At 48.5% G+C, this 14119-nt stretch overlaps 2 protein-coding genes across 2 annotated transcripts in view; one reads left to right on the top strand and one right to left on the bottom strand.

Moving 5' to 3' along the window:
- Positions 1-1096, bottom strand: part of STYXL2 (serine/threonine/tyrosine interacting like 2) — a 28099-nt gene extending 27003 nt beyond the window's left edge. Inside the window, exons 1-2 of the mRNA XM_031435851.2 lie at positions 982-1096; positions 237-362 (exon numbers count right to left, since the gene is read on the bottom strand). Of these exons, the coding sequence (XP_031291711.2) occupies positions 237-346 (110 nt within the window). The 5' untranslated portion in view covers positions 347-362; positions 982-1096. The remainder of the gene's footprint in view (positions 1-236; positions 363-981) is intronic.
- Positions 1097-3928: 2832 nt separating this feature from the next.
- Positions 3929-14119, top strand: part of GPA33 (glycoprotein A33) — a 33074-nt gene continuing 22883 nt past the window's right edge. Inside the window, exon 1 of the mRNA XM_031435852.2 lies at positions 3929-4074. Within this exon, the coding sequence (XP_031291712.1) occupies positions 4032-4074 (43 nt within the window). The 5' untranslated portion in view covers positions 3929-4031. The remainder of the gene's footprint in view (positions 4075-14119) is intronic.

Raw genomic sequence — 14119 nt, 5'->3', positions numbered from 1 at the left:
TTGAAGGGATCGTATTTTCCAAAAAACCATGAGCCTTAGAAAGCCTCAGGTGTTGTAAGTTTTAAAATAGCCGTTGGATCCCCAAGTTTCAGAAAAAAGCAAGAAACCGTCTGCAACAGCTTTACAGCCTTCCAGGGAGACACCCTCTCCGACCTGACTTGTCACCAGGCTCTCCAGCCCACCCCCACCCCCCGCCACGGCTGGAGGGGCGCGGGGCTCAGCGAGGGCACACTTACTGGCTGGGGGAGGGGCTCCGGAGGTACCGCGCCTGCACGGCCCTCACGTCGGCTTCATCCTCTTCGCCTGGGACCACCTGCTCCTCCTCTGGGTCCCCACTGGTCGCCATGACAGCCTGTCAGCCTCTGTAAGTTTGGTGCGAAAAAGCCAGTCAGGGACTCTGGTTCTGGAGGTTTTGTAGGGGGGAAAGAGGTGTGTCCATGATGTCACCTGAGTGGAACTAGGAATGGGAAAGTCACTACATGTGAGCAGCCTGATGGAGAAAGGACCTGTGGGGAACACCAGGCAGACTTGGCCCGGCTATTATCAGGACACCAAGATGCACGGCCCACCTTGAAGTCACAATATTTCAGAAGTGACAACTTGGTTCCTTCCACAGACACCAGCAAGAAAGCAGCGAGGGGGACCAGAAGTTTGCCTTAAATATAACTGAAGCAGTTGAAAACCAGTGAATTCCCCAGACAAGAATGATCTTTCTTTAAACCTCCTGGGGGCTCTCTCTCTCTCTCACACACACACCTTTTGTGTCTACCAGGGGAGGTGCCTTCTTCAGTGTCTCTAACCAAGGCCACAGGAGTCATTGCCTTTGGCTCAGGCGCCCTCCCACAGCCTATTAAGGAACATGCAATCCCCCAGGAGCTGGTCCCAGACATGGCTGGGCCCTGACTCCCCGGCCAGAGCTGCAGCCCCATTGCTTGTAAGTCCTGAGCTCAGAGGACAAAATGAACGGAGAAGCACACTCACCGCTGATCTGCCTGTATCTCCACACCAAGGGGCAGTCACCCAAGGGTGAGGGACCCAGATGAAATGGCCAGAAGCTCCGACAGGCGAGAGGGACCAACCTCCCTCCTCTCTTCGGTTCTTCTTCTTTTGAGGGGCAGGACAGCTGTGAACAGGAAACCTTAGCTACCTTCTAAATTTAGCCTCAGGCCCCTCAGCCTGGCAGATCTCTAGGAGGAAGGAATGCAGCCTCAGGTCTGGGTCCCAAAAGCAGGCCCCAGTTAACTCTTTCCCTCCTGGCTGATTCTCTGGGCGCTGACACTGAGCAGCAGAGGTGGGAGAAGTTCATGCTTTGTAGACAGAGAGACCTAAAGAAAAGTTTTGCTTTGGGCTCTCTCTTCATAGCCTCCTGCCTGGGGCTGCCTATTCAAAGTGCTTCCAGAAGATAATGAAAAGCCAAGGACCCAGAAGAATAAAATAAACTGTACTTCAGCCCCATGTCAGCTTAGAGGGGGCTGGAGAAAAAATACCAGATGTATGGAATGAGGAGGGTCCTCTGAGAGAAGATGGGGGAGAACCACAGTGCGACGTAAGGGTAGTCGTTGCTTGTGACCAGGGCTCCATTGCTTTGAACAGAGAGGACTCGGGACAGTGAAGTGGACAGCTGTATTCTCCTTTCCACAACCGCTGTCCCACACTCACACCCCACAGTGATGGTCAGTTGGCAACCGTGAGTGATATAAACATTCCATGAGTTTCATAAACTTCAGATGAGCTCATAGCCCACTCTAATCCACTACAGTAACGCTCAGCATCATTATAATCAAAGCAAGCCCAGTAGCCCAATAGTTCACTTCCTCACCCCACACATTTTATAGTGATCCCATTCCTCCATCCATCCATCCATCCATTTGTCAACTGTGCACAAACATCTACTGATATCTACTCTGTGTCGGACTCTATACTTGACCAAAGTTACTAAGACACATAATTACATGGTTAAAATGGCGTTTCCTCCTGGTGACGTCGAACAATGCCTGGCACATAGTATCATTAACAACCGGCTGAATAAATGAATGAGCTCACAGTTTATTAGGAGGTATGAGACACACACCAAAAATAACTCAGGCATAAGCCAGAAGGTAGTTAGTGTCCTAAAAGAGACCCAGAGTGCTGTGTGAGTTCAAAGGCGGGAGAGAGCCCTTCTGGCTGAAGTAGTCAGGAAAGGCTTCATGAAAGAACAGATAATGTATGAGCCGGCTTTTAAAAGCGCATGTTGGATTATAACAACAGATATGGTAGAGGGGAGGCATTCCAGAAGGGATGGCGTAGACAGAGTTCTGGGGTGGCAAAAATTAGTTTTATACAGTGGTTAGAGCTCTGAAGAAAGAAACAGTTGTGTGCAGAGACTTGGCGGAGCTGGGATGGGGGCTCTTTGGACAGAGTGGGCCAGGAAGGCATCTTTGAAGAGGGTCATGGCACCACCAGTGACCAGTTGCCAAACCACTATCCTGGTGTCAAAATAGGGGCTTAGTGAGTGACTGCTGAAGAATGGAAGAATGACCACAACTGAGTAACCACGGGGCTTCAACTCAGCTCCAGACTTCAAGGTTCCATAAGAAGGAAAGGTGGTATGACAGAGAGGTGAGATGGATGAGGGAGGGAGGGAAGGGGAAGGGAAGGACTGAAGGATGGCATCTGTCAGGGCAAGGTTCAAGATGACAGAGCCCCAGCATGGGGAAGCTGAAGGTGGATGGGAGGTGGGGAAGGAAAGATGGAGAGCTAACACATCTAAGATGGGCAACAGATAAGGAGGGAACCACTCAGGAGGAGAGAGGACAGAGGGCCTCTGTCTTCTTTATACCCTTTGTCACCACCCCTGAACTCACAGAGGGTGACATCTGGACCACTGGAGTGGTAGACTAGAAATCACGAAACCACTTACTAGCTATGTGACCTTGGAGATCGCACTTAAATTCCTTGAGACTCACATCCGTGTTTGTAAAATAGAGAATCACAAAACTCACTTTCCCATTTTGTTCTGACCACCCAGTCTAAGGTGGGACCCCCTTCTGCTGCCCTAGTTGCCTTACCTAGGCCGTTTTCCAGGTTATGTTCCCCGTAGCACTAACACTCTTGAAGTAGAGTGATCAGCCATCCCAGTTTGCCTGGGACTGAGAGGTTCCTGGGATATAGGACCTTCTGTTTTAAAAGTGGGGCAGTTCTTTTTAAAAAAAAAAAAAAAAGTTAAATAAATTAAAACTGGGCTAGTTTCAAGCAAACTGATGTAGGTTGGTCATGGTATTTCTAATACCGTCTTGTTTGTTTGCATACTAGCATTCTCCCCGACCCGAGTATCAACTCCCTGTGGGTAGACCCCTCCGGTTTTCTTCGTGAATATGTCTTGAGCTTGGGTTGGGTGGGGAAAGCAGGCAAGGAAGGGACACAGAGGAACAGATCATGTTATATGCCTTGAGATAGGGAGGGTATGGCCCAGTGGTAGAGTGTGTACTTAGCACGCACAAGGTCCTGGGTTCAATCCTCAGTGCCTCTGTTAATAAATAAAAATGAACTTAATTACTTCCCCCTCAAAAAAGAAGTTAAAAAAATATTATATGCCTTGAAGTATTTCAGCAATTGTGGGCAACACCCTTTTTTATTGGCTTTGAAACCCTTCCTCTGAGATTATTTCCCTTTGTAATACGAGGCGGCAACTTCCTGCTCCTTATAGGAGAAGCCCACATTATAGCGAGAAGCCCAGGACTTTGTACACCTGCGAAGCGGAGAGAATGCATGGGAGGTAACTGAGAAGGTGGAAGAGGTTCCTGCTGGGGCCTTTGGTGGCGTAGGTGGAGCAGGAGTCCAGTCCCACAGGTGAGCTCACTTGTCAGTCCAGCTGAGGGGTGGGGTGTGGGGGCCAGGCTGGGCAGAGGTAGACAGGAAGAGAGAAGCCACAGGGACCAAAGGCTGGGCTGGGCAGAGGCTGTTGGAGCTTTAGCAAGTCAGCTCAGGCTGGTTAAATTCTGGGGTCCACCCGTGCCAGGCTGGACTAGGGGCAGAGAGGAAGCAAGACCATGGAGAGGAAGATGCAGTCTGTGCTGTGGATGCTCTGGGCAGGTGAGTAGGCCTCTCCTGTGTCCAGTGCTCTGGGTGGGCAAGACAGGGACTGAACACTGAGGGTGTGCCAGAGCCCCCCCAGGAAGGGCCTCCAGTGACACAGCTGTATTCCCGTTAGGCAGAATGACACGTTCTGTCATTCAGAAAGCAGGTTTCAGGCCAGCCCCCAGAATCAGAATGTTTTTTATTCACTTATTAGTAAAGAAAATTCCAGCCCATTTCTGGAATAAGGAATTCATAATACTCTCAAGGTTGTATTTTCTGATTCCAAATCAGATCATAGGATCAGACATAAGATCTGACAATAGGGACAAAATACTTGAAATCAGGGTTGTCCCAGAAAAGCCAGAATGTGTGGAACCTGACATTTTAAAGTATTGCCTTAAAACCAAAGGTAAGAGTGATCATGTCTGTCTCACATATAGGGAAACTGAGGCAGAGAGCTGCTGCAACTTACCCAGTATCAGACCCTTTCCAAAGGCCAAAGCTCTTCAGCTCTCCTTATACTCTGGTCATTGAAAACTCAGAAGATGAGGAAACCCCACAAAATAAAAACCAGACATTCATTGATATTATGGCAGACTCCAAATCAAGTCGTAAATAGCAAAGCCGTTGTGTGAGGGCATGTGGAATGTCTAAGGGTTAGGGTGGGGCTCTTGGTGTTAGGGTCCTGGCCCCAAGCAGGATGTAGAACGAGCAGGGAAGCTGAGAGGTGGGGGTTGGGGAATTTTAGGAGTGTCTTTAATTAAGTGTATTTGACCTTGCTGAGAAGGTCATCAGCTTGCAATTTATTTATTTTAAAATTCAGCCATATTGAAAAATTTAAAAAAATTTTCTTTATTGAATGGAAGGTTCTTTCAACTCTATACTGCTTTGTAATTTTCAGAAGTTTCAGACACACGATTTCATATAATCCTATTATAACTCCCCTTTCCCCTCCAACTCCTATCTTGCCCCTCCCCTCTTCCCACTTCCCCGTGGGAACCACTAGTTTGTTCTCTGTATCTGTGAGTCTGCTTCTCTTCTGTTTTATTCACTAGTTTGTTGTATTTTTTAGATTCCACGTAGAAGTGATATCATACAGTGTTTATCTTTCTCTGTGTCAGCTTGCAACTTAGAAATTGTTTTGGGCTTCAGGGATCTGGCAAGACTGGGGAGTGGTGTGGAATCCAAGTTTGTGTGCCTAACGCACAGTAAGGCCAAACAAACGGAATGTCAGAGTTTGGAGCAGAGAAAGGTTTGCTGCAAGGGCCATGCCAGGAGAGCAGGTGGCTCATGCTCAAAAGACTCAAACTGCCCAATGGGCTTCAGGGGAACATTTTTAATGGCCAGGTGAGGGAGGGGAGTTGCAGGGTGTGTGATCAGCTTGTGCACAGTTCTCTGATTGGCTGGTATTGAGGTAGCAGGGCAGTGTCACAACATTATCGATCCTCAGGCTCCAGGAGATCTGGGGACCATGTGCTCGTGATCATCAAGTACTTAACTTCTTTCATTCGGTGGGGCTTTTAGCATCTGTAAAACAACTCAGGAAATGTGCATCAGATACTGTTATCTAGGTACTTCAGGGAGGAACTGAACATTCTGTGACCGCCATATTGCTGATTTACTGTTTAAATTCTGACCAGTTCTCCTGGCCCAACTGCTATTTTTGCATTGAGTCTTGAGCCAGGCTTTTGTGACTCAGGGGAGGCCTGGGAGACTACAGATTTTCTACAAACAAGAGGCGGGCAGAGGACATGGGGAGAGGGATCTCTCCTGGGACGGGCCCATAGGGTCCTGCTCAGTTACTGGAGGTGACAAAGAATTAGACCGGGAAACTTGGGAGCCCCAAGTCGGGGAAGTGGAATGAAGGAGGCTCTGATATAGAGCTCACTTTTTAGCTCTTACAAGGCAAGCCGAGGACCAGCTGGCCTACCAGGCCAGGGTGGTTCTCCCAGGTGCCGAGGGTCCCCCTCCTCCCCATCTCTCAAAACTTGGCCCTGGGGCTCTTAGGTGGGGTCCCCACCAGGAGGCCCATCTGACTGGGGCAGAGGGGCCCTCGTCATCAGTTAGAGGGTCTACTTGGTTCATTCCTTCATCCAAACAGCTCCTTATGGGCCACATAATCTGTGCAGGCACCACAGGGGTGAGGGGTCTGGAAAGACTGCAGTCATGAGGGAACCTGTGTCAGCCATCAGATCCAGGCCAGAAGGATGTGCCTCAAGCCCAGAGGGGAGGAAGCTGAAAGGAAATGACCATGCTCCCTGGGCTGGGCCAGTGACCTCTGATTCTGTTCTCCAGAGCCTAGAAGTCTCCCCTGTGCCCCGCCTGCTTCTCCCCCAACCCCCAGTACACTCCCTGCATTTGTAGTCTGGGGGCAACCTGAAACCCACTGCATGAAAAAAAGAACGGATTTGGGCTTAGGGAAAAAAACCTCAAAACGAAACGGGCACCCAGCTTAGAATGAAAAGTGGCCTTAACTGTGAACTGCCTGGAGCGGTACATTTGCCTCTTCCTGCGAGAAGGCATGTGACCCTCATGTGAACTCACCCAGTGGAACCAGTTCTTGGGTATGTGTTCAGACACACAGATAAACTGTGTCTTCTGCCCCAACCCGCTTCCCTCCACCCTCCCAGCTCGCCCAGCCTGGCACCACGGGTTCACTACCTTTGCCTTCATACTTTGCACTAAGTGGACGGGGCTGCAGCAGTGGGGCGGGAAAGCTGGGCTTGGTGGCCAGCTCAGGGTGTATATTTGCCAAGTGGAAATGTTTGGGGGTGAAATAGCCATTGCCACACGCACTTGAGCAGTGAAGGCCTTCCAAGGTCAAACCTCAAAGCAGCTGGGTGCTCCTCCCCACCATGGCTCAGGAGAGCACCCCAGAGAAAGAACAGGGAAATTAGGGAGGGCTTCCTGGAGGAGGTGGAGCTTGAGTTGGGTTTCAGAGAACGTATTGCCCTTCACCCTTCTTCCATTCTTTGTCTGAACTTGTCCAGTAACAACTTAGATTTTGCTGATGTTCTGGGTAGAGTAACACTGAGTTGATGAAAATAGGTCCCAGGACTGATTGGACTCTGGGGAGGCAGGAGGTAAACACATCAGGTCATGTGAAGGGGATGCAAACAGAAGGTGGTGCATTAGAGAATCTAAAAACAATACTTAAACCAATGAAAAGTCAGCCTGACAATTCTAAACAAAGTCAGTGATACAACGCTTCTCCATCCCCGGCAGATGCTCCCATCCCCTCCTCCAACACCATCACAGGACTGGAGCAGGGCAGCCAGCCCCCTTTTCCTTAATTGACTTAGTTCATCTCGATAAATCTCAATGTCCTAATCTGTGAAATGGAGAGGGTAAGCTATAATGTGTAAAAATGCACACTGTTCCTCCCATAGGGTTATTTGGGATAGTAAATGAGTCTGTCAATGTTAAGAGCCTGGAACAGTGCCTGGCACATAATAAGCAGTCAATAGAAGTCAGTTATTATTACAGTTTTTACTACTAACATGCACAAGTGTAAGTTGTAGGAAAGTAACTAGACCTTGGTCATCAGTTGCCTGAATGGTCTGATCTGGCAGAGAGTGAGTCACTGCGGCTGAGAGATTATCACCCTTTTTCAAAGGCTACCAGAGAAAATGCTCCAACTTGGGTACAAGACCAAGGCTCTTCCACTCGGGAATTCTTCCAGCCACCAGACTCCATGAGAGACTTGCTGTGATGGAAGGCACAGCTGCAGGAAAAGAGCCACATAAAGAGAAGCCCACCAGGGGGAAGAGAAAGTCCCTAAGAAGCTCTGCCCAGAGTTATGAAAATCTTTGAAGATGTCATAAAAAACACAAACAAAAAGGTGCTCCACCTTCCAGTACCAGAGGAAACCTTGAAGCTTAAATTTAGAAAAACTTAGGAAAGTACTGCTTTTCACAGGGAAATAAAGGAATCCATCATCCCCAAATATACCGTATGAGAAAATATATTTTTTCCCCTCCATTGGAAACAAATTTAAACAGGTCCATGGATGCTTGACCCCTGATGAGTTTTTGATGGGAACCTAGTCTCCAAGTTCCTGTCTTTTTGAGGTTGATCACACCATTTTAGAATCAGACCTTCCATCGGGCCTTTGTTAGAGCCATGGTCCCCAGCAGGATATTTTTCCTAGACTTGCCCACTCTGAAGTGCCATGTTCCTGTTGGTCACAGCCTTGGGAAGCTCCCTGGGACCTTCCCTGTCTGACTGCGGCATACCTGAGCCCAGTGTTACTTGAATGTCTAGGTCCACGCACTGACCTGGCCCAGGCTGTGAGGTTTACCCGGCTCAGCTGCAGATGTGCACATCTGATAAAAATCAGATTAGAGGGTGGCCTTGTGCCCAGTTAATCTTGACCCCAAGCGGGTGGTATTCAGGCCAGAGCCAGGGTGGTGTGCACTGCAAGATGGACAGCCTGGCCTTTTATCTGCTCCGTGGCTGCAGGCCCTGTTACCACGCCAGTCCCCGGGGCCTGGCTCCCACCTGGAGCCTGAGCACTACCTGCTGGTGCCTGAGCACAAGTCAGAAGCCAGTGTGCACCGGGAGGGCTCATGTGCCTGGGGAATGACACTGTCTGCCAGTCAGAGATGAAATCAGGATTAACATGCCCCAGTCCCAGCTCCAGTTCCAAAGGGTAATGACGGTTAGCCGAAGAGGGGTATATGTGCAAAGGGGGATAAGTGATGGATTAGCGCAGTGGCTGGCAACCTGGCTGCCCGTCAGACTCACCTGGGAGTAAACATACAGATGTCCCGGCTCCCCGGGGCCCTCTGAATCAGAATCCTGAGGGGCAGGATCTGGGCATCTCTCTGATTCTGAAAGTTACCCAGTGTGATTCTGATGTGAAAGTCTAGGTTTAGAGTTGCATATTGGAACTTGAGGAAAAAAGAGGTTTAACAGACAGACCTCTCTGTGTCCATGGCTGATGCTCTGTATGTGATTTGCAGCTCAGTTTTACACCATCTGGCTGCTTCCCTGAGTTAATACTCAGCCTCTAAACAGGTGTCTTTAGCTTCTCACATTTTCGTGTACACAGAAGTCACATGGGGGGATCTTGTTAAAATGCAGACTGATTCAGTAGGTCCGGGGCAGGGCCTGAGACGCTGCATTTCTAATAAGCTCTCAAGTGATGATGCTGCTGGTCCAGGGACCACAGTTTGAGAAACGAGTCTCCAGGGAAGAACTGGTTCATGGGTGCAGGTGTGATCTCATCTTGCCTCTGCCCTCCAGAGTCCTGTCCCTGGACTTCCTGATCACCCAGCCATGATGCTCACTGTGATGTTGGTCAGCAGGAGCCTGGCGGAAAGTGTGCCTGGCTCACTTTCCTGGTACTCCTGGCAGTGCCTGACCTTGCTAATCCCACCCTCCTTCCTCCCTGAAAAACTCTATCCTGTCAGTTCCCATGATACACCCTTTCCTGGTTCTCCTCCTACATTCCTGGCCTGACCCTTTCGTGTCTTCTTTGCAGCTTCATTCTCCTTAGCCCACTGTGAAATGTCAGAGCTTCCGCCACTCAGACCCTCTTCTACATCCACATCCACATCTTTAGTTGACACCCATTCCCAGCTGACTCACAAATTTCTGTCTTCAGTCCCAACCTCTCTTTTGAGCTGCAGATCCATAAATCCAACAGCCCGTGTGACTTTTCCACTTAGATGACCTCAGAATCGCTTTAAACTCACAAGCTGAAAACGAAACTCATGATCTTTGTCCCCAAATCTGGGCCTTTTTCAGTGATCTCTACATCAGTAAGTGACACTCCAACCATCCAGGAATGAAAGCCAGAAACCTAGCAGTCATCTGTTACAGTTTTCCATTGCTATGTAATAAACTAACCCAAAATGTAATTACTGAAGACAATAATAATCATTTATTTTGCTCACAAATCTGCAAGTTGGATGGGACTTGGCAGGGGCAGCTTGTCCCTGTTCCATGCAGTATCAGCTGGGGTGACTTGACTGGGGTTGGAAGCCCCAATTCTGAGATGCTGGCTCATTGGTTGGCAAGTAGGTGCTAACGTGGGTTCCTCGCTTCCTGGACGTCTCCACGGCGAAGCTTGGGCTTCCTCACAGCGTGGTGGCTGGATTCTAAGAGCAAACATCTAAGGAGACGGAAAGTGGAAGCCGCCAGTATCCTAAGGTCTGGGCCCAGATACTGACTGGCATCTTCTACTGCACTTCCACCACATTCTATTGCTCAAGCCGTCACAGAACCAAACTCAAGGGAGGGGACGTGAGTCCTCTTGATGAGAGGAGTTTCAGAGTATTTTGGTGACATATTTTAAAACCATCGTGTCACCCTCAACACCTCCTTCTCCTTCAGCTGCAAATACAAGTCATCACTATGCCCTGATGATTTTAGCTCTCCAACATCGCTTCAGTCTATTCATTTTTTTTCTACTTCCTCCGCCACCTCACTGATGCAAGCTGCCTTTCCTACACTACTCTCATCGGCTCCAGTTGGCCTTGTGAGTCTGTTTTGCCCCTTCTCCTATCTGCTGTCCACCCTGAAGCCAGGATGATCTTTTAAAATAAAATTATGATTATGTCACTGGGCCTACTTAGAGCTCTTCAGTGGTTTCCCATTACTATTAGGGTAAAGGCTCAGATCGTCAGGACAGGTTCTCCTAACGCATATTTAGGCTCTATAAACCACCAAATTGTTCCCCCAAATCCCAATATCTCAGCACCTAGACTGCCGCCTATATACACCCTGGACAATACGAAAATGTTTGTCAATCACAACTTTGACTTCTTGGTCTGGAAAAATGTTATCACCAGACCTACCCGTAGTGTCAACACCTTCCTTTTTTTCTGTCTAACCGTTAAAGACCACAAGTCCTTTATCTCCATAAGCCTTCCAGGCAACTTGGAGCCCCACTGACTTCTTCCTGGTTTGAATTTGAGGTCTCAGCCATCTATTTTACCGCAGTTCAACTTTTTACTCACTTTGGAACCTGTTTTCCTAGGCAGCTTGGGGAAAAGAACTATTGTTTTTCTTTCTTTCTTTCTCTTTCTTTCTTTCTTTCTTTCTTTCTTTCTTTCTTTCTTTCTTTCTTTTTTCTTTCCTTTTCTTCCTTCCTTCCTTCCTTCTTTCCTTCTTTCTTTCTTTCCTTCCTTCCTTTCTTCCTTTCTTTCTTTCTTATCACAGTTTGCAGACCAAGGGTTCACAATACATGTTTGGTTTTCCACTAACAAGTTATAACTTTCCAGCCCTCTTTTCCTCTCCAACTCATTTCTTTGTGCTCTCTCCTCAAATCTAAAACTCCCTTTCATCCGACTAGGGCATCCATTTTACCAAGCATTCTCTATCGACTTTTAAATTGTGAGATTCTACACATGTGCTGAACAAAAACAATTGTTCTTGTCCTTGGTGATGTTTTGGGGGCAGGGGAGGGCTGTGCTGTCTGCTTATCTCCTATATAATTTTCCTCTTTTCTTTCCTAAAAATCTAAGTTAACTTTCTATGTGGACAATTTTCATAAACAAGACTTTTTTGAGGGAAAGTATAGCTCAGGGGTAGAGCACATGCTTAGCATGCATGAGGTCCTGGGTTAAAAGATGAACAAATAAATAAACCGAATTATCTTACCCACCAAAATAAAATAATTTTGAAAACCCCACCCCCAAAAAAAGAAAACAAAAAAAGACTTCTTTCCAACCAGTGCGTGACCTCTATCCAGCCTCACTGCCTCCCGCAGTGCCCATTTCTAAGCCTTCATTCTCTCTTGTAAGAAGGCACCCAAAAAGACCAGGGAAGGCAGTGCAAATTACACTCCAGCAAAACCAGTACGGTCCTGAGGGCCAGAGAAGGATGGGTTGAAACAGGATGGGCCCAAGGAAGGGTGTCTTGAGGAGTGGGAAAGGCTAGAGAAGGGGGCCCAAAGAGCATGAGGACCATGATGCCCATGGCAGGGGGGGTCCCCCAGCCTCATGCTCCAACCAGCACAGGAATTGGGAGCCTCCCCTCCATCCTCAGGGACTGGAAGTGAGCGTTGCTGGGACTCGGAGGTGGGGGGAAGGCTGCTGTGGAGAGAGTGTGTTTGGACCCTGGACTTGGATTCACCACCTTCATTTCCAAGTTGGAAGAAACTTACAAATCATCCTGATGTCGCAAGCAAATTGGCTACTTGTCCCTTTATGCTCGCCACCAGGTTCCTTTGGCTGAAATCAGTCCTCATACTCAAACCGTGACAACAAAAGTCGTATTGAGCAGGATGTTGTCAACCAAACCCGGAACCTTGGACAGGAGGCTGTGACTGAGAGCACACGGCAGTGCCCTCCTTGCAATGAAGACTGGGATAAAGATTTGTGGGAAAGGACAAGCACCTGTCGTGTCTGGGGCTCAGCCAGCTAGTATAGTAATAACAGCCCTGCAAGCAACATAGTTATGGAACGTAAGTGTAACCTGGCTTCGGGCACAAGTGTTCCCAAGTCTCTGCTGTGTGTTCTGCCAGGGAAAAACCATGGAAATGTGCAGTAACTGAGTCATCAAATGCCAGACCCTAGAGGACTCTTGCTTCTTCCTGTTACCAGTGGGTTCTTCATTTTTCTCCCTATCTAATTATAGAAAGATAGACCTCAGTGATTTTCAAACTGACGAGTATCTTTTTTTTCCTCTTTCTCCTTTGAGTGCTCACTCATTCAGTGAAAGAAAAAAACCCTCAAATTACTCAGTTTGATTCAAAAGAACTGTTTCAAATAAACGTCTGGTGTAGACAGCAAAAAAAAAAAAAAAAAAAAAAAGACTCAAAATCGTTGTGGCCCTTTACACTTCGGTGCATCTTACTTATCTGGCCACACTGGGGGTGGTGTAATTCCAGAATTGCTTTGTGGGAGAGTCTTGAGGGGTGAGGAGAGGCAGTTTGGCTAAAAGAGGGCAGATAGTGGGAATTATCTTAAACTGTTCTGACGGAACAAGTACTCTGTTTGTACTTGGCCTCTGTGTTTATTTGTAGTCACAGTGGGAGGCTAAAGGGAGAATCACCCCCCCCCCCCCCGCCCCAAGCCATCCACTTGGTTCCATCACTGTGCACTGCTGGTTTTAGTTTCTGGAACGTGGCCCACCTTCTCCAACGCCCTGACCTCTGCGCAGTGCTCTTCTCTCTCCCACTCACCTCTTCCCCCATTTTCTTGCGGTTCCATCCTGCTCATTCTTCGATGCCCTTCCTCAGGACGGCCTCTCCTCATCCTCCAGTCCTCTGTGATACCCCATTACTGAATGGGTACCACTTGTTACCATGGTGCTTTTCCACTTACCTCTCTGATGATTTATTTATTACTGTTTGACTCACTCAGGGGATCGAACACCCTGAGAGCGGGAACTGTGTCCGTCTCTGCTTGCCGTTTATCCCCTGAGGCCAGTCCTGCCCGGAACATGGGCGTCCGGCAGACATGTGCTGGCTGGGTGTTAATGAATGAGCACATGCCCTTTGGAACTTAACCAGGCAGCGAGGGTTTGCTTTCCGCGTCACCTATCCCGTCTTTCTTCCCTTCCTTCTGGCAGAGGTCCTGCCTCTCTCCAAGCCTCAATTTATTAACCTCATTTGCTTCTATCAAAGTTACCTCTCCTGAGTCCCTTTTTAGGAATGGATGGATGAGAGGGACTAATTAAGGAAATGAATTTGCCCTGCAGGTTAAAGGAAGAGAGTCACTCTCTGTTTCTTCCCTCCCTCCCAGACAGCACTTACATTTTAGCAGGGGTTTCAGTGCCTCCATTCAACAGGGAGACTTTCAGGACTGAGACAGCCAGGGGAGGACATATTTGACTTGAGGTAGTGTTTAGTTGTACCATAAATCACTGCAGGTCGGCAGCACTTGGGTTTCCTCCCTTTGACTTCCCTGCCCGCTGAGCTTGTCTCTGTTTCCATATCACCCTGTCCTTGGAGCAGCCCTCTCGGCTCGGGGCACCAACTGTCACACTTGGAACCCGCCTCCTTCCTGAGGTACCTCCCTCCCCTGCCACCCAGTGACCTTTGGGCTGCTTCCTCGTTTCCTGCCCTGGTGAGTCAGGGATGCCATAAACACCTGGCCTGGGCAGAACA

This window comes from Camelus dromedarius, chromosome 23 (genome assembly GCF_036321535.1).
Source record: "Camelus dromedarius isolate mCamDro1 chromosome 23, mCamDro1.pat, whole genome shotgun sequence".
Classification (NCBI taxonomy): domain Eukaryota; kingdom Metazoa; phylum Chordata; class Mammalia; order Artiodactyla; family Camelidae; genus Camelus; species Camelus dromedarius.
Note: the sequence above shows the minus strand (reverse complement) of the source record. Positions and strands in the feature narration are given on the sequence as shown.